Here is a 27,288-nt window from a genome sequence, read left to right as displayed (position 1 = left end):
TAAGAACGAGGAGGATATGTCAAAAGTACACACAAGGCAGACTGAAGGGGTTTGCCACAAGACATTCTAAAACAACTGAGCATCAAAACTGGGTTTAATTATAACTGAGTTAAGAAAATAGGAATCCGAGCCAGGTGGGATGGCACACGCTTGTAATTCCAGGACTTGGGAGGCTGAGAGAAGATCATAGGTTCAAAACCAGCCTTGAGCCAGGCATGGTGGCACATGCTTATATAATCCCCGCACTTGGGAGGCAGAGACAGGAGGATCGCGCAGGTTTGAAGCCAGCCACGCTGGCTTAAGAGACCCTGTTTCCAAATAAAATATAAAATAGGTCTGGGAGAGTAGCCCGGAGGTAGAAGGGCTTCCAGGAACCCCAGTACCACCAAAAAAATAAATAAATAAATAAACAAAACCAGCCTTGAGCCGGGCGTGGTGGCGCACACTTGTAATCCCCACGCTTGGGAGGTGGAGACAGGAGGATTGTGCAGGTTTGAAGCCAGCTGTGCTGTCTTAAGAGGCCCTGTTTCCAAATAAAAAAGTATATAATGGGTCTGGGAGTGTAGCCCAGAGATAGAAGGGTTTCCAGGAACCCCAGTACCACCAAAAAAAACAAAAAACAAAAAAAACACCACCACCAAACACAAAAAACCAAACCAAAAACCAGCCTTGGCAACTCAGCAAGGCCCTCCACAACTTAGTGGGCTCCTGTTTCCAGATAAAAAATAAAATAGGGTTCAATCCCCATCTCCCCCCTCCCCCCACACACACAATGTTGAGGAAAAAATATTAGCAATATTAGTAATCTCTTTTTGGCAAACACTTTTACAGTCTACACCAATAGCACACTATTAGCAATTATTGAACCCACATACAGGACTAATGCTTCACTGCTAACATAGCTGATTGCTTTTGTCGTATATGTTACTGCATGGGTTTTATGTCCTAATAATTTTTCTTTTTTGCGGTACTAGGGATTGAATTCCGGAGCTTTCTACCTCTAAGCTACGCCCTCAGGCCTATTTTTTAGTCTTTATTTTGAAACAGGATCTCACTAAGTTTTAGAGGGCCTCACTATGTAGCTGAAGCTGGCCATGAACCTGTGATCCTCCTGTCTCAGCCTCCTAAGTACTGGGATTATAAATGTATACCACCATGACTGGTTTATTTCTAATTTTTTTTTTCTTTTGGTGGTACTGGAGTTCCTGGAAACACTTCTACCTCTGGGCTACACTCCCAGACCTATTTTCTTATACTTTTTTATTTGGAAACAGGGTCTCTTAAGCCAGCGCGGTTGGCTTCAACCTGAGCGATCCTCCTGTCTCTGCCTCCCAAGCAATGGGATTACAAGCATATGCCACCATGCCTAGCTTCTTCTTCTCCTTCTCCTTCTCCTTCTCCTTCTCCTTCTCCTTCTCCTCCTCTTCCTCCTCCTCCTCCTCTTCCTCCTCCTCCTCCTCCTCCTTCTTCTTCTTTATTTTTTTTGGTGGTACTAGGGGTGGAACCCAGGGGCTTTTCTACCTCTGGGCTATACTCCCAGACCTATTTTATACTTTATTTGGAAACAGGGTCTCACTAAGTTGCTGAGAGCCTCACTCAGTAGCCGAGGCTGACTTCGAACCTGTGCGATCCTCCTGTCTCAGCCTCCCAAGTGCTGGGATTACAAGCCTATGCCACCATGCCCGGCCCTAATAATTCTTTATAAAAAAATTTCAAAGGTCTTCTACATTTCAGAATAAATTAGTATGTTTGAAAAGATTTCACTCATTAGTGAAAGGAGGTCTCATCTTGAGAGTCTGAAGACCTAGATTTAAATTGATTTATCACTGCTTGGTTGTGTGACCTAAGGGAAGGTGGATATTCATTATAAAATGAGGATAATTTTTGTAGGAATATTTCAGTGTCAGTAGGTAAGATAAGAAGAGTATTTGAAAATGCTCTATCCAATACTAAGTGTTATATAAACACCAGCAATTGTTCAGGTGGATAAGGAATAGGCACAGCACAAGTACCCTCACGAGACTCTAGTACTAAGTAAGCTGAGGAAGACCCTGGAAGAGCTGTGTGAGGAGGTCAAGGAAGGTGGAATAGACGTTGCTTCAAAGTCTACAAAGTGCAGGGTTGGTAGTGCACTCCTGTAATTCCAGTATTAGGGAGGCTGAGACAAGAGGATCACAGTTTCAAGGAGAGCCTCAGCAATACAGTGAAACTTTCAGCAATCTAGTAAGACCCTGTCTCAAAATAAAAAGTAAAAATTAAGGCTGGGGGGTAGCTCAGAAGTAGAATGTCCCTGGGTTGAATCACCAGTACCATAATTAAAAAAAAAAAAAAAAAGGTCTATGAAGTAAGGGCTGGGGTGATAGCCCAATGATAGAAGTGCTTGTCAAACATATGCAACACTCTGGGTTCGACCCTCAACATCCTTAAAGTCTGTAAAGTGAGAACATCAGAAAAAGAAAGAAGTGGCGTGGAGCTGCATGGTACAAGTAGAAAGCAGCAGGTACCAGGAGAGGGCTGCTGGCTGAGCCCTGGTGATGGGGCGTGGCTCAGTGAGGCTCCACAGTGGGTGGAGAAGTGGGGGTGCACCTTGATGGAGTAGGAGACGGAGACTGACTTACTGAGTATTGTGCAACACTGTCTGGACAAAGGTGGGATTTGTCTCCATAGATGCTGTTACCAGAGATGTCAGCAGAGACCAATACCATATTGCAGAAGCATCTGAGACGGAGACCCCAGACTTCTTAATTCTTTGAAAGCCAATGGCTCTCAGGCCATGAATCCTAGTGTCGCATCCATCGCTGAGACAACGCTTTATGTTAATCTGGACATCTGTTAAGCACAAAAAACAAATTCAGTATTGAGTTAAATTCTTTAGTTCAGTAAACACTAGGCTCTCAACAAAAAGCAAAATGGTAATTGATATTTGAAAAGAAAATTCTGAAGATATATACTTTGGTGACAGAAATAAATAACGTGTGCAATGGAACTAAGACATAATACACTTGTCACAAGACAGTGAAAACATGAATCCAAGAAGTCTTAAGAATAATGTGTAAATTTAAAGGTGGCTTATTACAAAATTTCTTAGAAACTTATGGGTCTTGAAAAGTACATGGAACAATTTATAAATCCTGACTGAATACACAGTAAGAACATTTCTAGAATTCTTCCCACCAAAATTTGAAATTTGGGCTGAGTTATAAAATAGTAGCAGTGGTGGCTACTACTACAAGTATTGGCTAATCCCAGTACTTGGGAGGCTGAGATAGGAAGATCTCAAGTTAGAGGCCAATCTCAGCTACCTAGTGAGGCCCTTTGCAACTTAGACTCTATTTCAAAATAAAGAATAAGATAGTGCTGGGGATGTAGCTCGGAGGTAGAATGTGACTGGGTCCCATCCCCAGTACCATAAATAAATAAATAAAATAAAATTGTAGTGGGCTCATTAGCAGTTGGGAGAATATCTTAATAATGAAGTCCAAGCAGATGACACAGACATGACTCACTTTAAGGAGACATCATAATTTCTTATTTCGGTTTGAGAGGAGGACGTGAGAAGTTAAAAAGGAAACAACTTAGAGAAAGGAACACCACAGTCTAAGGCAGAAAGCCTCTTTATGAGCTTAACTACTTCTTTGCCTAGAGGGGAAACACAAAGACGCTATACCTCCCTAGGCCTCAGTTCCTTTGAGCAAAGGAAGAACACTTCTTTTGGCCCAGGAAAGCATTAGAGGAAATGAGATAAAACATGAAGTATTCCAGCTCCTTGAATGAAATAAGCCTGGAAAGAAATCACAGATTTGTGATTATTTCCAAAATACTACGTGTGAGGCAAGGTTATAACGACATAAAATTGGAAACACCTAAGTGTCAAAAATAAGAAGTGGGTTAGAATTAAGACATTTTAAAACACTAACGTTTGATCATGAATATATGATATAAAAACATGTCAAAATGCAAAAAAAAATGTAAACAGAATGCCACCAACTTCATAAAAAGATATGAAATATATGCAAAAACATTTTGTGTGTGTGTGTGATGCTGGGGCCTGAACCCAGGGGCATTGCAAATCTGAGCTACATCCCCAAGCCATTTTAAAAATTTTATTTTATTTTATTATTTGGAAACAAAGCCTCACAAAGTTGCTAACAGCTTAACTAAACTGCTGAGGCTGGCTGCAAACCTACGATCCTCCTGTTTCAGCCTCCCAATTACTGTGATTACAAGATTGTACCACTATACCTGGCTAAAACCTTTTTTAAGGAAAAATGTATACATACACGTGTATATATGTCTGTGTGTACTTATAAATAGTCACACATAAATACTCCAAAACAGCCAGGCGTGGTGGCGCACGCTTGTAATCCCTGCACTTGGGAGGTGGAGACAGGAGGATCGCGCAGGTTTGAAGTCAGCTGTGCTGGCTTAAGAGACCCTGTTTCCAAATAAAAAATATAAAATACACCTGGGAGTGTAGCCCGGAGGTAGAAGGGCTTCCAGGAACCCCAGTACCACAAAAAAAAAAAAAAAAAACAAAGAAGATTACAGGTTCAAAACCAGTCTTAGTCTCTGTGAGACTCTCAATAATAGAGTGAGACCTTGTTTTGTTTTTTTTTTAAAAAAAAAAAAAAGAAAGAAAAAGGGCTGGGGTGTAGCCCAGATGTAGAATGCCTCTGGGTTCAATTTCCAGCAAAACACACACACACACACACACACACACACACACACACACACACACGTATTTTTAACGAAGAAAAGGCTTTACTGCTTTCCTATAGTTTTAAAAAACTAAAAAAACACTTACTAGACCTGAGAATGGTGGCGCACACTTGTAATCCCCGCTCTTGGGAGGCTAAGACAGGAGGATCACACAGGTTCGAAGCCAGCCTCAGCAACTTAGTGAGACCCTGTTTCCAAATAAGATATAAAATAGGTCTGGAAGTGTAGTCCAGAGGTAGAAAGATCCTGGGTTCTACCACCATACATACACACACAAATGAAATGAAATGAAATGAAATTTTAAAAATTAAAAAGTGAGCCAGGCGTGTGGCACACGCTTATAATCCCAGTACTTAGGAGTGGAGATAGAAGGATTGCAGGTTCAAAGCCAGCCTCAGCAGCTTAGTGAGGCTCTCAGCAACTTAGTGAGACCCTGTTTCCAAATAAAATATAAAAATAGGTCTGGGAGTATAGCTTGAAGGTAGAAGGCCCCTGGCTTCTACTCTCAGTACCACAAAAAATAAATAAGTTAATTAATTAAAAAACAACACTTACTAGATAAAATAATGATCACTTTTATGTGAGTCATGAGAAGTAAATCCAATCTTACAAGAAAATAACAGCTTCTCTAGTTCAGAGGTCCTCTCCTACCCCCCATACACACATAGTTTTGTTTGACTCACAGAGCTGGCTGATATTGGCATTTTCCAGCAGTGTCACATAGCCAGTGACATTGCTGGGGATGTGCACATCTCGGACTTCCTGAAGATCACCAGCACTCCTCCCCACCGCAACTGTCACCTGCTGTGGCATATAGCTCTGGTCAGTGGCAGCCACTGCAATGGACAGATGTCTAAGCACAACATCTGGCTTCATTTTTAAACTGGAAAACACAGACAGAAGAAACAACAAATGTTTATATGGGTCAAGAACTGATAGTGCCCACAAGTCCCATCTCAAAGATCTTATATTTGATATATCCAAAGACTGGTTTCCAAATAGCAACTAATTTGAAATGCTGGCTGTGAGTTTCAAAGTCCATATGATCTACTCCAGTCTCTAAAAAGCCTTTCCGTTCAAGATTAATATTTCTTCTTAAGCTATTAGTATAGGCAGAAAAGAACAATATGGCCAGGCGTGGTGGCACACATTTGTAATCCCAGAATTTGGGAGGCTGAGACAGGAGGATTGTGGTTCAAGGACAGCCTTAGCTACTTAGCAAGGCCCTTTGCAATTCAGTGTGACCCTATTCCAAAAATAAGGAAAAAAGCTGAGCGTGGTGGCGCATGCTTGTAATTCCAGCATTTGGGAGGCTAAGACAGGAGGATAGGGGTTTGCGGACAGCCTCAGCTACTTAGTGAGGTATTTTGCAACGCAGTGACACCCTGTTTCAAAATAAAGAATAAAAAAATAGGGCTGGGGTGTAGCTCAAAGGTAGAATGCCCCTGGGTTCCATCCCCAGTACTGCAAACAATAAAACAAAACAAAAAACAAAAAAGAAAGTAACAATATGAACATTCTAACAAAGTCCCTTTACCTAGCAAGAAGCAAATTCTCCAAACTAAGTATATTCCCTCGTCTATAAATTAAATAGATGGCTAAAGGCCAAATTTTTCTTTAAGAGAAAATTAGACAATAATTTCTATTTCTACTACTTAAAATTAGCCCATTTTTAGAGACAACTGGTGAAAATATAGATAGCATCTTTGGAACTCATAAAATAATCAATTTACTGTCATGAATTTTGCTCTAAGATTCCTGACCATTGTATGCCCTCTAATAAACAGATCAACTCATATAGTAGATTTTTTTTTTTTTTTTTTTTTTTTTGCGGTACTGGGGATGGAACCCAGGAGCATTCTACCTCTGAGCTATACCCTCAGCCCTATTTTTTAATATTTTTAATTTTCTGAAACAGGGTCTCAATGAGTTATGAAGGGCCTTGCTAAGTAGCTGAGGCTGTCTGCAAACTGTGATCTTCCGATCGCCACCTCCCGAAGGCTGGGATGACAAGCATACACCACTACGTCCAGCCTCATATAGTAGATTTATTCATTTTCATTTTTTTATTATTATTATGTTTTTGGTAGTACTGGGGGTGGAACCCAGCAGCTTTTCTACCTCCAGGCTATACTCCCAGACCTATTTTATACTTTATTTGGAAACAGGGTCTCACTAAGTTGCTGAAAGCCTCACTAAGTAGCTTTGAACCTACATGATCCTCCTGTCTCAGCCTCCCAAGTGCTGGGATTACAAGTGTGTACCACCATGCCCAGCAGATTTTTTTTTTTTTTTTTTTTTTTTTTTTTTTTTTGGTGGTACTGGGGTTCCTGGAAGCCCTTCTACCTCCGGGCTACACTCCCAGACCTATTTTATATTTTTGAAACAGGGTCTCTTACGCCAGCGCGGCTGGCTTCGAACCTGCGCGATCCTCCTGTCTCCGCCTCCCAAGCGCGGGGATTACAAGCGTGCGCCACCACGCCCGGCCCCAGCAGATTTTTTTAAATGTATAAAAAGGATCTTAAAAAGTACAATCACAGGCTGGGAGTCGTGGTGCACACCTGTAATCCCAGTACTTGGGAAGCTGAGACAGGAGAATCACAAGTTCAAGGACAGCCTCAGCAAGGAGTGAGACTCTCACCAGCCTAGCAAGAGTCTGCTTCCAAATAAAAAATCAAATCGTACTGGGGGTGTAGCTCAGAGGTAGAATGCCCCTGGGTTCAATCCCCAGTACAACAAACAAAACAACACAAAAACAAACAAACAAAAAAACAACTCTTGTCCCTTATGATACTATTTTTTCCTGAGAAACTAGTGAAAAAGATATGAAATCAGTATCATAAAATATCAATTAAATTCTACTTCCTCCTTTAAAATATTAGGTACAGAAATTATGTATTTATAGCCAGGTGTGATGGGGCATACCTATAATCCCAGTACTTGGGAGGCTGAGACAGAAGACCACAGGGTCAAGGATAACCTCAGCAAGTAATATGACTCTCATCAACCTAGAGACCCTTTTTAAAAATAAAAATAAAATCAGGCTTAGGGCTCAGAGGCAAATATAAATATATATGTTTTTATATGTGAACCAAGTTACATGGTTTTATTTTATTTTTTTGTGGTACTGGGGTTGGAATCCAGGGCCCTTCTACCTCTGAGCTACACCCCCAGCCCTATTGTTTAGTCCTTTTATTTTTGAAGCAGGATCTCACTGAGTTGTAAGGGCCTCACTAAGTAGTTGAGGCTGTCCACAGCCACGATCCTCTAGTCTCCACCTCCCAAATGCTGGGATTACAAGCAAGCGCCACCAAGTTACATGGTTTTATTTTATTTATTTATTTTTTTTTGGTGGTACTGGGGTTCCTGGAAGCCCTTCTACCTCCGGGCTACACTCCCAGACCTATTTTATATTTTTTATTTGGAAAGAGGGTCTCTTAAGCCAGCGAGGCTGGCTCCGAACCAGTGCGATCCTCCTGTCTCCGCCTCCCAAGCGCGGGGATTACAAGCGTGCACCACCATGCCCGGCTAAGTTACATGGTTTTAAATGATTCCTTTTCCTAGATTCTTAAAGCATCTTTAAAGAGAGCCCTTGTGATGTTGAAAAAAACTTGTCAGCCAAGTAAAAAACATTAGAAAAATTTAAAAACAATAAAAAAGTCATGTATCACCCACCGAATCCAGTGTGAGCGGGCACTGCCATCTGACTGCCAGAAGGATGATGTTTCTCCATTGGTCATCTTGTCAATGTCAGCAGGGTTGGAGGATGTTTCTATATACGCATAGCATTTTGTTACTGACTTGAGTTTATCCATCTCTGGGCTTCTGGTTAGATCTCCAGGGCTTTCTGGAGAGAAAAGCAGAGTTTATCATAAAACGACTCTGTTACATACAAAGGGGGAAAAAATAGTCACTTAAAATATCTAGCTAGGGGCCAGGTGTGGTGTTGCACACTTGTAATCCCTGCGCTTGGGAGGTGGAGACAGGAGGATCGGGCAGGATTGAAGCCAGCCGCGTGCGCTGGCTTAAGAGACCCTGTTTCGAAATAAAAAAGTAAAAATAGGTCTGGGAGTGTAGCCTGGAGGTAGAAGGTTTCCAGGAACCCCAGTACTACCAAATAAATAAATAAATAAATAAATAAATAAATAAATAAATAAATAAATAAATAAATAAATAAATAAATCTAGCTAGAACCAGGCATGGTGGTGTATACTTGTAATCTCAATATCTGGGAGGCTGAGACAGGAAGATGACAGGTTTATGGCTAGCCTCAACTCCTTAGTGAGGCCTTCCACAACTTAGTGAGACTCTGTTTCTAAATAAAGAATAAAAATTAGGGCTGGGGGTGTAGTGTGGAGGTTAAATACCCCCGGGTTCCATTCCCCGTGCCGGAAAAAAAAACAACAACAACAAAAAAAGCCGGGTTCAATGATACATGCCTGTAATGTCAGTACTTGGTTGGGAGGTTAAGATAAGAAAATGGCAAGTTCGAGGTTAGCCAGGGCAATTTAGTGAATCTCTGTCTCAAAAAATTAAATGGGCTGGAGGTATAGCTTTGTGGTAGAATACCCCTGGATTCAATCCCCAGTAAGACACACACACACACACACACACACACACACACACACACACGCGTAACAGAAATATGCTTGATACTTTGTCACATGTTCCTAAAAATCTCTTTCCAGAGCTTGGTGGTGCACACTTTTAATCCCAGCATTCAGGAGACTGCAACAGGAGGATCGCAGTTTGTGGACTGCCTCAACTACTTAGTGAGACCCTTTGCAACTCAGTGAGACCCTGTTTCAAAATAAAGAATAGAAAATAGGGTTAGGGGTGTAGCTTGGAGGTAGAATGCCCCTGGGTTCCATCCATAGGACCACACACACTCACAAAAATCTCTTTCCAAAGAACTCTTTGCAAGGATTGCCCCATCATCTCATTATAGTTCACTTTTTTTTTCCCTCTGAGGTCACAGGTTAAGGATAAGGAAAAGGAAAAACACAAAACAGACAAAATGCAGGTAAATAAATAATCTGACTTCAGATAATGATAAGTGTGATGTGGTCCATTAAACCTGCAAAGGTAATACTGACCAGAAGAAAGGCTAAGAAAAGGGAGGGAGGAGCCAAGAGTGGTGTTGCAAACTTGTAATCACAGCATTAGGGAGCCTGAGACAGGAGGATCTCGGTTCACAAACATCCTCAGCCTTAGTGAGGCCCTTTGCAACTCAGTGAGACCCTGTTTCAAAATAAAAAATAATTTTAAAAATAGGGCTTGGGGTGTTGTTCGGAGGTAGAATGCCCCTGGGTTGCATTCCAAGTACCACAAAAAGAAAAAGAAAAGGGAGGGAGGAGGGAGGGTGCATTCATTAACTAGAGTGATAAGGAAAGGCATCCTGAAGTCCCATCTGGGCAGAGAACTGATAATGAGAAACTAAAACTAGTTGTGCCAGAAAAGACGAAAGGATCAGACTCTTATGTTACAAACTGCTTATTATTATATTTTCAGTAATAAAGGCCCATCTTACTGGCTCGTCTTATTAGTAAACACAAGGTTTAGAAGAAATAATATTTCCAGGAGACCCCCCTATGCACATACCCTTTTCTTTCTGTACCAGTTGATCCAAAGACTCCTTGAGAACTGACGAGCGCATGGTGCACATGTTATTGCAGTGGTCCAACATCGGGTAAGGGATCACTGTGCTGGAGATCCGATTGCGATGCAGGAAGCGGAGTATCATCGATGAGTGAACACTAAGGCATTCCTTTGATTCTGAAAATATGTCTATGAAACCTAAAAAGACAAAATCCATTTCTGGTATCTTGGGGAAGCCAGCACAACAGTTTCCATATCCCCTGTGTGGTGGCCAATCTAACCTGGCTGAACTTAAAGCAGCCACTTACAACCTTCATTGATATTTTCAGTTTTAATCACACACACACAAAAAATCTAATAAACCAGTGGCCACTTCAGTTTAAGAAATGCTTTCAAGGCAGGTGTGTGCACAACTGTAATCTCAGTACTTGGAAGGCTGAGATAGGAGGATCACAGGTTCAAAGTCAACCTCAGCAACATAGTGAGGCTGTCAGCAACTTAGTGAGACTGTTTACAAAAGAAAAATAATTAAAGAAAATAAAATAGGGATGAAGTATAGCCTAGAGGTAGAAGGCTCCTGGATTCTATCCCCAGTATCATGCACAAAAAAAGAGTTATTTTCATTTCAATTGAATAGACGTGTGTGTGTGTGTGTATATCACTGTGTGTGTGTGTGTGTGTGTGTGTGTGTGTGTGTGTCACTGGGGATTAAATCCAGGGTCATTCTACCTCTGAGCTACACCCCCAGCCCATTTTTAATTTTTTTTGTGGTAATAAGAGTGAAACCCCGGGGCATTCTAGTTCTGAGCTACACTCCCCAGCTCTATTTTTTAATTCTTTCGTGTGTGTGTGTGTGGTTCTAGGGATTGAATCCAAGGGCATTCTACCTCTGAGCTACACCTCCAGTCCCATTTTTTTGTTTATTCTTTATTTTTAAACAGTGTCTCACTAAGTTGCAGATGGCCTCACTAAGTAGCTGAGGCTGGCAGAGAACCTGTGATCCTCCTGTTTCAGCCTCCCAAATACTGGGGTTACAAGTGTGTGCCACCATGCCCAGCTACCTCCAGCCCTTTTTGTTTTGAAATAAGGTCTTGCTAAGTTGCTAAGGCTAGCTGCAAACCTATGATACTCCTGTCTCAGCCTCCCAAGTAGTGAGATTACAAACTTACATCACCATGTTCAGCTTCAGAGTATTAGCTTTCTAAAACAAAAACCAAAATCAAAATGCTTACCAGTGCCAAAAAAGTGTCAAATATAAAGACACAGTAGAAATAAGAAAGAAGATTCCTAATCATCATGAAGTTTACAAGGTAAGAATAAAGGCAACGTCAGGGCGTGGTGGCAAACGTTTGTAATCCCAGCATTCGGAAGGCTGAGACAGGAAGATCACAGTTTGCGGCCAGCCTTAGCTACTTAGTGAGGCCCTCTGCCACTCAGTGAGATGCTGTTTCAATATGAAAAACAAAAAACAGGACTGGAGGTGCTGCTCAGAGATATAAATCCCCTGGGTTCCATCCTCAGTACAGGAAAAAAAAAAAAAAAAAAAAAGAATAAAAGCAGACATTTAACAAACAAGTGAATAATTAATTAGTTATAATAGTAAAATGTGTGCAAAAAAGAAATGCAGGACAGTAAGAGAATATATAGTAAGGGACAGGAAAGGCTTTTTAAAATCATGAATAAGGAGAATACACTAAGGAAGGCAGCACTTTGCAAAGGTTCATAAAAATGGCAAACTGGTTGGGTATGGTAGTGCTCACCTATAATCTCAGCACTTGAGTACAGGAGGATTGCAGGTTCAAGAACAGCCTCAACAAAACAGTAAGACTCTTAGCAACCTAGTAAGACCCTGTTTCAAAATTAAAAAATAAAAAGAGGTGGTATGTAGCTCAGAGGAATAATGCCCCTGGATTCAATTCTCAGTGTCACACATGCATTAAAAAAAAAAAAAAAATTGGTCGATCTGCCCAGCCATCACTGTACTGGAAGACGTAAGAGATGGCCACACTGACTGCCAGTTTAGTTCCTGTGCCCAGTGCGTGCGGCTGGGGAGCTTCCTTCATGTGCTGATAAGTTTGCCTAATTTCAGTCTGAAGTAGAGCAAAGTTAATTTTGGTTTCAAGAACACATCCTTGAGCCTCTCGCACTATATGAGAGCCTTACCTGGAACAAGAGAGCAGGCCTGTAGCTGTCTGATGATGTGACTCAGCTCGCCTTGAAGATTAGCTCCACTGGAATTCTTGAGAGCTTCCAACATGTTCTCAGCATCAACTGTACCATCACCCTCAGCATCAAACTGGGCAAAGGCCTATAAGATTAGAGGCACAAGAAAATCAGGTCTGCTGCAGTTATTATCTTTTTTTTTTTTTTTTTTTTTTTTGGTGGTACTGGGGTTCCTGGAAACCCTTCTACCTCCAGGATATACTCCCAGACACCTGTTTTTTATATTTTTATTTGGAAACAGGGTCTCTTAAGCCATCGAGGCTGGCTTTGAACCTGCGCGATCCTCCTTTCTCCACCTCCCAAGCGTGGGGATTACAAGTGTGTGTCACCACGCCTGGCGACCTGTTATTATCACTTTTAAGACTAGTGACTTTGCATTTTATTTAATTGTTTTGGTGGCAGAGAAAAGAGTCTATATATGTAATCCTAGTACTTGAGAGGCTGAGACAGGAGGATCAAAAGTTCACAGCCAGCCTCAGCAAGTAGTGAGGACCTCCGCAACTTAGTGAGACCCTGCTTCAAAATAAAGAATAGATCTGGGAGTGGTGGTGCACACTTGTAATCCCAGTACTTGGGAGGCTGAGACAGGAGAATCATAGGTTCACAGCCAGCCTCAGCTACTTAAACCCTGTGTTTTGTTTTCTTTTTGTTTTTGTTTTTGGTGGTACTGGGGGTGGAACCCAGGAGCTTTCTACCTCCGGGCTATACTCCCAGACATATTTATATTTTATTTGGAAACAGGGTCTCACTAAGTTGCTAAGAGCCTCACTAGCTGAGGCTGGCTTCGAACCTGCACGATCCTCCTGTCTCAGCCTCCCAAGCGCGGGGATTACAAGCGTGCGCCACCACGCCCAGCTTAAACCCTGTTTTAAAATAAAGAATAAGCCAGGCATGGTGGCACACGCTTGTAATCCCCGCGCTTGGGAAGCAGAGACAGGAGGATCACGCAGGTTCGAAGCCAGCCGCATGCGCTGGCTTAGGAGACCCTGTTTCCAAATAAAAATATAAAATGGGTCTGGGAGTGTAGCCCAGAGGTAGAAGGGCTTCCAGGAACCCCAGGTGTGGTGACACATGCTTGTAATCCCAGTATTTGGAAGGCTAAGAAAGGAGGATAGGGGTTCACAGCCAGCCTCACCTACTTAGAGAGGCTTTCTGCAATTTAGTGAGATCCTGTTTCAAAATAAAGAATAAAAAAAATTGGGCTGGGGTATAGCTTGGAGGTAAAATGCCCCCTGGGTTCAATCCCCAGCACCACACAAAAAAAGAATAAAAAATAAGGCTGGGGGTGTACTTTGGAGGTAGAATGCCCGTGGGTTCAATCCCCAGTACTGCAAAAAAGAAAGAAAATGAAATAAACCTGGGCATGGTAAAATATGCCTGTAATCCCAGGGAGGCTAAAAGAGGAAGAAGATCACAGGTTCAAGGCCAACCTCAGCAACTTAGTAAGACCCTGTTTCTAAATAAAAAATATAAAATGGTAGAATGCCCCTGGGTTTTACCCCCAGTACAAAAAAAAAAAAAAGACGCATGTGGCTCCAAGTAGAATAGCCCTATACCCCTGGGGTTTAATCCCCAGTACTGACTGAAAAAAAAAAGAAGAAGAAAAAAAAAAAGAAAAAAGGGCAAATAAATTCAAGGTAGTAACTCTCTGTACTTTATAGGACATATGAATACAAATATACATATATACACAATTTTATCATCTCATATCTCCTCCAAAAGAGTAATTTCCCCACCAAATAATTTCAGAACGCATCTACTGCAAAGTTTTGCAAGGGATTGTATAGCACCAAATATAGAACAAAGTAGCACCTCATACCCCAGCCTTTTTTTTTTTTTTTTTTCTTTTCTTGTACTGGGGATGGAACCCAGGGGCATGGTACCTCTCCCCTCAGCCCTATTTTTTAGTCTTTTTATCTTTTTTTTTTTTTGAAACAGGGCCTCACTGAGTTGCATAGGGCCTCGCTAAGTAGCTGATGCTGTCCGTGACCTGTGATCCTCCGGTCTCAGCCTCCCAAATTTTGGGATTACAAGCATGCACCACCATGCCCAGTCCCCAGCCCTTTTTATATTTTGTTTTGAAACACGGTCTTACTAGGTTGTTGAGAGTCTCACTATTAGCTGAGGCTGGCCTCAAACCTGAGATCCTCTTGTGTCAGCCTCCCAAATCCTGAGATTACAGGTCTGCACCACTATGCCTGGCTTTTAAACACGCATTGGATACTATTATTTATTTATTCATTTATTTATTTATTTATTTATTTATTTATTTATTTATTTATTTATTTATTTTTGTGGTACTGGGGATTGAACCCAGTTCAATCTCTGAGCTACACCTCCAGGCCAATTTTTTTTTTTTTTTTTTTTTTTTTTGCGGGTCTGGGGATGGAACCCCGGGGCATTTAACCTCCAAGCCACACCCCTGCCCTATTTTTATTCTTTATTTTGAAACCAACCAGGTCTCACTAAGTTGCGGAGGGCCTAAGTAGCTGAGGCTGTCGGCGAACCATGATCCACTGGTTTCAGCCTCCCCGAATGCTAGGATTACAAGCATGTGCCACCACGCCCAGCTCTTGTTCTTTATTTTTGAAACAGGGTCTCACTAAGTTGCAGAGGGCCATACTAAGTAGCTGAGGCTGGCCAAGAACCTACAGTCTTCTTGTCTCAGCCTCCCAAATACTGGGATTATAAGCATGCACCACCACACTTACCTCTTTGGATACTCTTTAGAGCTAACTTGGTTAACCTGCTTCATGACCCTGCTTTCATTAACCTTTAACAATAATCTACTTTATCCCTTGCCTATGTTGGGGCCACATGGGGAACCTGGTACAAAATGGGATTTGTTTTGAATCCTGCTTGGTCCTTAACCAGCTGTGTGATCTTACACAAGTTTGTATTAAGTCAGTTTCTTTCTTTCTTTCTTTCTTTCTTTCTTTCTTTCTTTCTTTCTTTCTTTTTTTTTTTTTTTTGGTGGTACTTGGGGTAGAACCCAGGGGCTTTTCTACCTCCGGGCTATACTCCCAGACCTATTTTTATACTTTATTTGGAAACAGGGTCTCACTAAGTTGCTGAGAGCCTCACTAAGTAGCTAAGGCTGGCTTCGAACCTGTGCAATCCTCCTGTCTCAGCCTCCCAAGCGCAGGCATTACACGCGTGCGCCACCACACCCGGCTTAAGTCAGTTTCTTAAACTGAATAATGGAGCAAATATTACCAAACTCACAGACTGCTGCCTGGATAAGGAACACATGATTAGAGTTCAACACCATGAAGCCATAAGCAGTGAAAACCTTGTTTTTGGCTCCCTTCTGGTCTGCAGCCTCTGCTGTTCTGACCCAATTTCCTGTCACATCGAATAAGACCTTCCTCTCCAGCCGCTGTGCCTCTCCCATATTTCAACCCCTACCTCATGTGGCTTCTGTCCTGCTGATATGCACACTCACAGACCTCCTCTCCATGAAACACTGTGGTGGCTTCTGCCTCCTTTCCAAGGAAGCTTCTCTCGTCTTTAAAACTTTTCTGTATTTTTCTGCTCAGTGAATATGAAAATATCCCATTGAGTTTCATGACAGATGCTGTAGCCCTCCATCTATTCCATCACAGATCTCTACATAATGCAATGTTTAAAATGCATATTCCTGCATTTGGGCCCAAAAAGCATGGGTATGAATACAGGATGGGAGCAGATTGCTTAGAAGTGAGGTGAGGTAAAGATCCCAGCATTCTCTTTGTCTCTATTCAACCTGACAAGAGTATCCACAAAGTTAGTAGGATCAAAGAATACACTAATCAAAGTATAATGTTCAAAAGGGATGCCTGGTTGAACTTTTTTTTGTGTGTGTGTGTGTGTGTCTGGGGATGGAACCCAGGGGCATTTGACCTCTGAGCTATACCCACTGCCAATTTTTTATTCTTTATTTTGAAACAGGGTCTCACTAAGTTGTGGAGGATCTCACTAAGAAGCCGAGGCTGCCTGCAAAACGCAATCCTCCGGTCTCAGCCTCCCAAATGCTGGGATTACAAGCATCTGCCATCACACCAGGCTACCTGGTTGAACTTTGATCGGACCCAATCAGGGAAACTGAGTGAAGTTACCTAACAACAGAAGAGACCCACGTGCTGGCAATGCACTAGAAGAGAACTTGAAGAATCAGAGAAAAGAGGCCTTGAATAAGAGAAGACCAGAAACCATGAAATCCTAAGTAGTAACATCATCTTCCTTCCTTTCTTCTTTTTTTTTCTATTGAACCTAGGGTTGTCCTACATCTCCAGCCCTATTTTATTTTTTATTTTGAAACTGGGTTTCACTAGGTTGCTGACAGGCTAAGTTGGGGCTGGCTTTGAACCTGTGAGCCTCCTAACTACCAGAATTACAGATGTGTGTCACTATGCCTGGTCTGTTTTTTTCTTTTTTACAGTACCAAGGATCAACCCAGGGCCTCACAAACATTAGGCAAGCACTCTCTACCATCGAGCTACATCCCTGGACCAAATCCTTTGCAGTGGAGAAGACACAAGGTAGGGCTGGGGGTGTAGGTTGAAGGTGGAATGCCCCTGGGTTCACTCTTCAGAACTGCAAAACAAACAAATAAAAAACTTAACTTCACTAAACAGAAGCCAGAGGGAAAAGCTCATAATAAATGCCAACTTGCAGCCAGGAGTAGTGGTTGCTGAGACCGAAAAGATTGCAAGTTTGAGGCCAGGGCACAGTAACTTAGGCCATTTAAAAAATAAAAAAATAGGAGTCAGGTGTGATAGAGCATACTTGTAATCCCAGCATTTGGGAGGCAGAGATGGGAGAGTCATGGTTCTCAGCCAGCCTCAGTAACTCAGTGAGATCCTGTTTCAAAATAAAGAATAGCCGGGCGTGGTGGCGCACGCTTGTAATCCCCGCGCTTGGGAGGCAGGGACAGGAGGATTGCGCTGGTTCGGAGCCACACTCGCTGGCTTGAGACCCTGTTTCCAAATAAAAAAATATAAAAAATAGGTCTGGGAGTGTAGCCCAGAGGTAGAAGGGCTTCCAGGAACCCCAGTACCGCCAAAATAAATAAATAAATAAATAAATAAATAAATAAATATTTAAAAAAAGAATAAAAATAGAGCTGGGGGTGTAGCTCAGCAATAGAATGCCCCTGAGTTCCATTCCCAGTACCGCAAAAAAAAAAAAAAAAAAAGAATAAAAAATAGAACTAGTTTATAGCTCAGAGCTAGAATGCCCCTGGGTTCCATACCCAGTACTGCAAAATAAATAAATAAATAAATAAATAAATAAATAAATAAATAAGAAAGAAGAAATAGAGCCAGACATGGTGGCACACACTTGTAATCTCAGCAATGGGGAGGCTGAGACCTGAGGATTGAGGTTTGCGGACAGCTTCAGTTACTTAGCAGGGTCTTTCACAACTCAGTGAGACCCTATTTCAAAAATATAAAAAGACTAAAATATAGGGCTGGGTGTGTAGCTCGGAGGTACAATGCCCCTGGGTTCCATCTCCATTACTGCAATAAATCAATAAAATCAATAAATAATAGGCTAGTAGTGGTGACGCATACTTGGGAGGCTAAAATAGGAAGATTACAGGTTTGTGACTAGCCTCAGCAACTTAGTGCGGCCATCCACAACTTAGTGAGATCCTGTTTCAAAATAAAAAAATAAAGCCTGGCGTTGTGGCCCAGGCTTGTAATTCCAGCTTTCGGGAGGCTGAGACCAGAGGATTGTGATTCACGAACAGCCTCAGGTGCTTAGCGAGGCCCTTTACAACTCAGTGAGACCCTGTTTCAAAATAAAGAATAAAAAATAGGGCTGGGGTTGCAGCTCGGAGGTAGAATGCCCCTGGGTTCCATTCCCAGTACTGTAAAACAAACAAACAAATTAATTAATTAAATTTCAAAAATAAAAAGTAGGGCTGGGGGTATAGCTCAGAGGTAGAATGCACCTGGATTCAATCCCCAGTGACAACAACAAAAAGATGAAAATTTGAGGTGACTGTCATAAGTATGTCCACAACTCAAGTGGAAATAAAAGAAGCCCAAATAAAAATAAAAAATAATAGCCAGGCGTGGTGGCACATACCTATAATCCCAGTACTTGGGAGGCTCAGACAGGAGGATCGCAGGGCTGAGACCAGTCTCAGCAAATCAGGGAGACGCTCAGCAATTTAGCAAAACCCTGTTTCAAAACAAAAGATTTTTTAAAAGGGCTGGGAGCTGGGCATGATGGCACATACCTGTGATCCCCGTACTTGTGAGACTCTCTGCAACCTAGGAAGATACTATTTCAAACAAAAACTAAAATAAGGGTTAGGGGTAGACTGCCCCTAGGTTTAACTTCCATTGTAAAACAAACAAAGTTTCAAAAAGGGGCTGGCAGTGTACCTCGGGGGTGGAATGTCTCTGGGTTCAATCCTCAGAATGACATGAAAAAGGCAGTTCCCCTCCCTAGTCTTGACAGAAGCCTGGGAGTTGATTCTCTGGACAGTAGTATAGAGTATGGACCAGGAAATAACAGATATAGCTCAAAGTGAGAACATCACACTGAAACAGGGGGGACTGGTGTCTAGTTACTAAATATGTAAAGACTAGATCTTCCCTCAGGGCTCCCAGAATGCTAGCAGCCAGTCCTACACCCTTCTAGGAAGGAGACTTGAAGAGTCTTCTGCAATGTGCCTGATAAGCCTAAGGGAAAAGGGCTGTAGACACTGGCAGGGGAATCTCTCAGTAAAAGAGTCCGGCCAATTCATCTTACAGTAATGTTCACTGGTCCAGACACACAAATAATCAGAGTTTTAGTCTTTTTTATTTTCCTTTTTTTTCTTTTGGCACTAGGGATTGAACCCAGAGACATTCTATCTCCTAGCTACACCCCAGACCTTATCAATTTTTTTTTTTTTTAACCTGGGCCTGGTGGTACACACTTGTAATCCCAGTACTTGGAGGCTGAGACAAGAGGATCACAGATTTGAAGTCAGCCCCCGCAATTTAGCAAAATGCTGTTTCCAATAAAAAATAAAATAAGGCTGGGGGCACTTGGAGGTAGAATCCCTCTACATTCAATCCTCGGTACCAAAAAAAATATTTTGAAACAGGGTCTCCCTATTTGCTAAAAATCTTGCTAAACTGCTGAGGCTGTCTTTGAACCTGTGATCCTCTGTCTCAGCCTCCCAAGTACTGGGATTATAGGGGTATGCCACCAAATCCCTTATTTTTTAGTGAGTGAGCAGCCCAGAACTGCTAGAAATTTGGTAAAAGTCTTAATATGAAACACAGAAAAAGAAGCTATGAGAAAAGAAAAAATATGCAAAGAGAAGAAAACTTCTAAAGAATGATTCATATTTTCAGAAAAAAATGTTTCTAAAGATTTTGTGGGAGGATTGAATGTGTGTAGTACTAGGGGCATTCTACCTGGATCAACCCCCACCCCTATTTTATTATTTATTTATATATTTTATTTATTCATTTATTCATTTATTTTTCAGTAATGGGGATTAAACCCAGGGGCATTCTTCCTCTGAGCTACACCCCCAGATCTATTATTTTTTGTAGTACTGGGGATTGATCTCAGAGGCATTCTACCTTCAAGCTATACCCCAGCCCGATTTTTAATTTCTTATTTGAAAACAGGGTCTCACTAGGCTGATGAGTCTCATTACTTGCCGAGACTGTCCTTGAACCTGTGATCCTCTTGTCTCAGACTCCCAAGCACTGGGATCTGGGATTATAAACATTTCACCACGCCCAGCCCAGCCCCCCCCCCCTTCTATTTTTATACTTTATTTTGAAACAGGGTTTAGCTAAGTTTCAAAGTAACTCACTAAGTAGCTGAGGCTAGCCATAAACTTGTGATCCTTCTTTCTCAGTCCCTCAAGTACTGGGATTACAAGCATATGCCACTATGCCTGGCTTATTTTTATTATTTTTCTTTTGTGGTTCTGGGGGTGGAACCCAGAGGCTTTTCTACATCCAGAATATACTCCCAGACCTATTTTATACTTTAATTGGAAACAGGGTCTCACTAAGTTGCTGAAAGCCTCACCAAGTAGCTGAGGCTGGCTTCGAACCTGTGCAATCCTCCTGTCTCAGCTTCCCAAGCGCTGGGATTACAAGTGTGCGCCACCATGCCCAGCTCTTATTTTTATTTTAAAACAGGTTATCAGTAGGTTGATGAGTCTCACTTCTTGAGGCTGCCCTCCAACCTACAATCCTCTTGTCTCAGTCTCCCAAGTACTGGGATTATACACCTGTGCCACCATGACTGACTTAAAATTATTTTAATACTAGCTTTATTAAAATTTGACTTACAATAAATTTACCCTGGTAAGTGTAACTCAGTGGGTCTTGATGTAGTTATGCAACCACCACCACTCAGTATCAGATTTAAAAGATTGTAACCACAAGAGAACAAGACACAATTACTAAAAAGAAAATATTAAGGAAAATTTTAACACTTTAAAAAATTATTAACAAGCTGGGTGTGGATTACCCTTGTAATCCCAGCATTCAGGAGGCTTAGGTGGGAGATCTTGGTTTGTGGACAGCCTTAGCTATTTAGTGAGGCCCTTTGCAACTCAGACCCTATTTCAAAATAAAGGATAAAGCTGGGTGTGGTGGCACATGCTTGTAATCCCAGCATTTGGGAGGCTGAGACCAGAGGTTTCGAGGACAGCCTCAGCTACTTCGTGAGACCGTCTCAAAATAAAGAATAAAAAATAGGGCAGGGGGTGTAGCTCAGAGTTAGAATGCCCCTGGATTCCATCCCCAGTATTGGGAAGAAAAAAAAAAAAAAAGAAGGAAAAAGAAAAAAAGAAAGAAAAAAATCACCAAAAAATGAAAATCTTTAGAATAAAGTTGGAAGATAAAGGTAACTAAAGATTAGCCTAGAAAGTAGAGCAAAGAGACAAAACGATAGAAACAGAAAGAGAAAAGAGAAAGGAAATCAGGGGACTGGCCAAGGAAGTACAACTTCCAAGTAATATGAGTTTCAGAAAGAACACGAAAAATATAGGGAGAAATTTTAAAAGAAAGAATAGTTCAAGATAATTTCCCCAAACTGAAGGATATGGATTTAAAGACTGAATAACCTACACAATGGATGAGAGTATGCCATAAAGAAATTTCTCTATAATGAGGTGAAAGAGCATCTAAGTTCCTACTTCCAGGGAGAAGAGAATTTTCTCACAAAAGACCAAAACTCAGAGTGGAACTGAGTCAACAACCATACTGGAAGTCACAAGGGTCAGTGCCCTCAACAGTCTTGAGGCTTCTAACTCATAAGTCAGCACTCTCTCACATACTGTGAGAAGGCAGAAGAAAGTCATTTTCACACTGGCAAAGTTCATGTTGCCTTTTCCAAAAAGCTATTAGACAATGGGGCAACCAGAGTGAGTGTGTCCAGAAAGAAGAATGAGACTCAACCAAGAGAAAAAAAAAAAAAAATGAACCCTCAGGATCACACACAGCAGACCCACAGAATAACAAACTCAGAAGGAAGCAGCTCAGGAGGTTCTGGGCAATAGCCCTTTGAGAAAGTGACACAATACCCTTGTGTCTGAACATGTTAGAGTCGATTTAGACACCTGGCAGACTCAGGGGTTGAATTAATGATAAAAGAGCCAGGCATGGTGGCACATACCTGTAATCCCAGTGCCTGGGAGGCGGAGACAGGAGGATCACAGGTTTGTGGCCAGCCTCAGCTACTTAGTGAGGCTCTCAGCAATTTATTGAGACCCTGTTTCAAAATAAAAAGTAAAAACAGGGCTGGAAGTATAGCTCGGAGATACAATGTCCCTGGGTTTCCCAGTTACTTACACACACACACACACACACACACACACACACACACACTCACACACACACAATAACAGAAAATTAAGAAAAATAAAAGAGGTAGGCAGGTGTGGTGGCACATGCTTGTAATCCCAGTACATGGGAGGCAGAGACAGGAGGATCGCAGGTTCATGGCCAGCCTCAGCTACTTAGTAAGGCCCTCCACAACTTAGTGAGACCGTGTTTCAAAAATAAAAAATAGGGCTGCGTGTATAGAATGCCTAGAGGTAGAATGTCCTGGGTTCAATCTCCAGTACTGAAGAAAAAAAAAAAAAAGCCAGGCATAGTGGCACATGCCTGTAATCCCAGTACTTGGGAGCCAAGATAGGAGAATTGGGGATTCCAGCCCAGCCTCAACAATTTAGCAAGACCCTGTTTCAAAACAAAAATAAAAAGTTAGGGGTGTAGCTCAAAAGTAGAATGATCCTGTATTCAATCTCCAGTATCCCAAAAATAAATAAATGCAAGTACCAATTCAGGCACTGGGATATAGCTCAGTGGCAAAGTGTTTGCTCAGCTCATGTGAGACCATAGGTTATATCCCAGCACTTCAAAAAAGAAAAAGAAAAAAAAGTACTAATTAACTCTTAACTCCAGAAAAAATAAAATGATATAAAAGATAAGTAAAATGAGACACTATATGACTCAGCTCTGAGTTTACATAGTCATAATTACATTAACACTAAAAAGTGATCTAAGCAAAACTAATGCAATCCTAGTACAGGAAATGTGCAGGTGTAGGCAAAGGTGGGCAGGTAAAAGACAACTAGAGTCTCATTTTCTATGGTGAGAACAAAATGGATGCAGCCCAACACCAAAAATTCACAAAGAAAGAACTGCAACAGCTCTGCTAACAGCTTCCCCAAATACATATGTAATTTTTTTCAGTACTGATTAAACCCAGGGGGTTAATCCTCTGAGCTACACCCCCAGCCCTATTTTTTATTCCTTATTTTGAAATAGGGTCTCACTAAGTTGCGGAGGGCCTCACTAAGTAGCTGAGGCTGGCTGCGAACCTGCGATTTTCCTGTCCCAGCCTCCCAAGTCCTGAGATTACAAACCTGCGATCCTCTTGTCTCAGACTCCCAAATTTTGTCACCACACCCGGCTTTGTAGTTGTTCCTTTCTTGTGGTACTGGAGATTTGAACCCAGGGGCATTCTACCTTTGAGCTATATCCTCAGCCCAATTTTATTTACTTATTTATTTATTATTTATTTTTTTGCAGTACCAGGGGCATTCTACCTCTGAGATATTCCAGACCTATTTTTTATTCTTTATTTTGAAACAGGGCCTCACTAAGTAGCTGAGGCCGTCTGTGAACCACTATCCTCCTGTCTCAGCCTCCCAAATGCTGGGATTACAATCATGTGCTACCACGCCCGATTCCCGATTTTATTTTTTATTTTGGGTTTTTTGTTGTTGTTGTTGTTGTTGTTGTTGTTGTACTGGGGTTCCTGGAAGCCCTTCTACCTCCAGGCTACACTGCCAGACCTACTTTTTATATTTTTATTTGGAAACAGGGTCTCTTAAGCCAGTGCGGCTGGCTTCGAACCTGCCAGATCCTCCTGTCTCCGCCTCCCAAGGGCAGGGATTACAAGCGTGCACTACCATGCCTGACCTGATTTTATTTTTTAATTGGAAACAGGGTCTCATACTTGCTGAGGCTGTTCTTGAGCCTGAGATGCTCCTGTCTCAGCTAAATTACTGGGATAGATGCTTGTGCCACCACACCTGGCAGAAATTGTTCTTAAAGAAATGTTCAGGTTATTTTATGTCTGCCTTGCTTTACAAGACTTCACAGAGCACTTTACTCCCACTCTCACTGATATATGATGAACACCTATTATACATATATACTTGACCCTCTGCTTGGTCTCGTGGATATAGAATGAACAGGGCATAGTCCATGCCATTCAAGCACCTTGCAGCTTATTACATCTGTAAACCAACAGCAGCAATAAAATAGATGTGATACTTATAACAACAGAAATAATAACAGCATAAGCTAGTATAATAGCTAATATTTGCTAAGCACTTACTAGGCACCAGGTAGAGTTCTAAGCCCTTCATATGGAACAACTCAATTTTCTACAATGACCCCAGAGGCAGGGACTATCTTATTTATTTATTTATTTTTTAACATTAAAAAGATAGTCCCATGCCAAGCATGGTGGCGCATGCTTGTAATCCCCGCACTTAGGAGGCAGAGACAGAAGGATCGTGCAGGTTCAAAGCCAGCCTCTCCGGCTTAAGAGACCCTGTTTCCAAATAAAAAAATACATATTAAAAAATAGGTCTGGGAGTATAGCCCAGAGGTAGAAGGGCTTCCAAGAACCCCAGTACCACCAAAAAGAAAAAAGAAAAGAAAAAAAAAGAAAAGAAAGAAAAGAAATGAAGCATTTTGTTCAAGGCTGCATGCTTAATACTGATACTTGGATTTGAATCCTGGTCCATCTGAAGTGAGCTTTAAATAATAACTAGGAATCCGAAAGTGTATGAAGACGGGAGGCCATCGCAGGGGCGTAGAGTGTGCCATACAGAGCGTGAGCACTCTGAGAGCATGGTGGAGAGTGAGGATGTAAGCATGCTTGGTGTGGTTAGGAAACAAGTAGGGGTGGCAGATGAGAGGCCAGAGGTCAGGACAAAGAGCAACTGGCAGACTGGCTGATGAGCTCAGACTTCAAAGTAAGGGCATAAGGCCATACGACAATACTGAGGGTGGAGAGCGCTGATCATCCAAATCTACGTGAGCCCCACCTGGAATGGACCTACGAATCTCTGACAGCACATGCCTTTGTACTTGTCCAGGGTCTCCTTGGAGCTCAGCCACCTTCTGTTATGCATCTCAGTGAGGGGAAGCTCATGTCTTCTAGTTGACTCTCATAGCAATAATTCTCTTCTCAAGAGTGAATGGAAATATGCCCTCCAGAATTACAACTCTGTGGAGCCATTCAGAACATACCTGCTCTCTGTTCCAAGACAGCCTGCAGATCATTGATAACAGTGACTAGGTCCTTTGAGTTTCCCCTAAACCCTCCATTTCTTCAACCAGTTCTCCATTTGGAATGGTCTTAATCTGATCCCTAACGTGGTTGTCCCCTTTAGCATCCCTCAAGCTCGCCAGTAAACTTCAAAGTAGTTTCATAGTAGTTCATATGAATAAATTCATAATGTATTCTATTCTTTTTCTTTCTTTTTTTTTTCTTTTGCACTTCTGGCCATAGAAACCAAGGCCATTCTACCTCTGAACTTTATCTCCAGCCCTATTTTAGTTTTTATTTTGAAACAAGCCTCACTAAGTTGCTGAGAGCCTCTCTAAATTGCTACAGCTGACTGCAAACTTGTGATTCTAACAAGAAGGTGAACAGAAGGCTGGCATGGTGGCACACACCTGTAAACCCAGTACTTGGGAAGCTGAAACAGGAGGTACAAGGCCATCCTCAGCAACTTAGTGAGACCCTGTTTCCAAATTAAAACAAACAAACAAACAAACAAACAAACAAACAAAGAGTAGCTTAGAGGTAGAATGCTCCTGGGTTCAGACTCTGGTACTGAACCCCCCCCCCAAAAAAAAGACTGAATAGATTTTCAGCCAACTAAAGGGACAGTTTGAAACACACTGCCCAAAATTTGCCCAAAATTCAACTTGGTACTCTATATATGGTCTAACTGGACACAAGGTCTCATGAAGTTGCAGAGAGCACTAAGTATCTGAGGCTGACCCAGAACCTAGCCTCTCAAGTACTGGGATTACAAGCGTGGGTCACCACACCTATCAAGTCTACCCTTTTCCCTCCTTCCCTCCCTCCCTTCCTAGCTTGTTGCAAGAATCCAAAGGATCATAAATTAAGATGACGTCTAGTAAACTGCAAGGAACTATTAAGATCCTTGGGTAAGAGGGTTGTATTGGGGGGGGGGGTACTGGGGATGGAACCCAGGGGGTTTCTACCTTCGAGCTACACCCCCAGCCCTATTTTTATTCTTTATTTTGAAACAAGGTCTCACTGAGTTGCAGAGGGCCTCATTGAGTAGCTTCGGCTATCTACAAACCGTGATCCTCCTGTCTCAGCCTCCCAAATGCTGGGATCACAAGAGTACGCCACCATGCCCAGCTTAGAGGGCTGTATTGATCAACCAGCAGAGTGGTGCACATCTGTAATCCCTGAATATGAAATATGAGGTTGCAAAACCTCACACAACTTGCTGAATCATACTGAGGGTACTAGAGGTGGAACACTTACTGAGCATTGGTTATGTACCGGTGTGGTGCCAAGATAATGAACAGAAATGAATCAAGATGATCCTTCGCTCAGACCTTACAATCCAATGCGTTTCACAATTTGACAAATTAATAAAACTAGACCTACTCATCTGTTTTTGTGTATGGTATTGGGGATTGAACCCAGGGCATTCTACCTCCAAGTTATATCCCAAGCCCCATTTTATTTTTTACTTGGAAACAAGAGTCTCACTGAATTGCTTTGAACCTGCAATCCTCGGTCTCAGCCTCCCAAGTACTGACTGGGATTACAAGTGTGTGCCACCACACCCAGCTAGACCTACTCTTCTCAGATTTCTACCTGAAAGCCATCTGCTATCATCCTGGCTCAGCATTTTGTTCTGTCCTAGAGTCTACATGATTTTCTAAGAACCATCCCATACTGAGAGCACAAATTACCTAATCTCTAATCTCTGGTGTCAAATAAGAATTTTAATGGTCTTTCTATTCTACATAGAACTGCATTAAATATTGCTCTCTATTAGCAAAACAGAGTCCTTCAAGCCGGACATGGTATCATATGCCTGTAATCCCTCCTGTCTGAGACAGGTTCAAGGCTAGCCTCAGCAATGTAGCTAGACTCTCAGCAAACTAGTGAGATGCTATTTTGGAAACAAAAAAACAAAGAGGGCTAAGGGTGTAT

At 41.9% G+C, this 27,288-nt stretch overlaps 1 protein-coding gene across 1 annotated transcript in view; it reads right to left on the bottom strand.

Moving 5' to 3' along the window:
* Positions 1-27,288, bottom strand: part of ZZEF1 (zinc finger ZZ-type and EF-hand domain containing 1) — a gene marked incomplete at both ends in the record, with an annotated part of 182,721 nt that overhangs the window by 148,247 nt on the left and 7,186 nt on the right. The window contains 5 exons of the mRNA XM_080713975.1: positions 2,619-2,829; positions 5,403-5,602; positions 8,395-8,566; positions 10,321-10,515; positions 12,481-12,625. Of these exons, the coding sequence (XP_080570101.1) occupies positions 2,619-2,829; positions 5,403-5,602; positions 8,395-8,566; positions 10,321-10,515; positions 12,481-12,625 (923 nt within the window). The remainder of the gene's footprint in view (positions 1-2,618; positions 2,830-5,402; positions 5,603-8,394; positions 8,567-10,320; positions 10,516-12,480; positions 12,626-27,288) is intronic.

The sequence above is a fragment of the Muscardinus avellanarius genome (genome assembly GCF_963383645.1).
Source record: "Muscardinus avellanarius genome assembly, chromosome: 16".
In the NCBI taxonomy this organism is placed as follows: Eukaryota; Metazoa; Chordata; class Mammalia; order Rodentia; family Gliridae; genus Muscardinus; species Muscardinus avellanarius.
The sequence above is the reverse complement of the archived record's forward strand: the minus strand, read 5'-3'. Positions and strand labels throughout refer to the sequence as shown.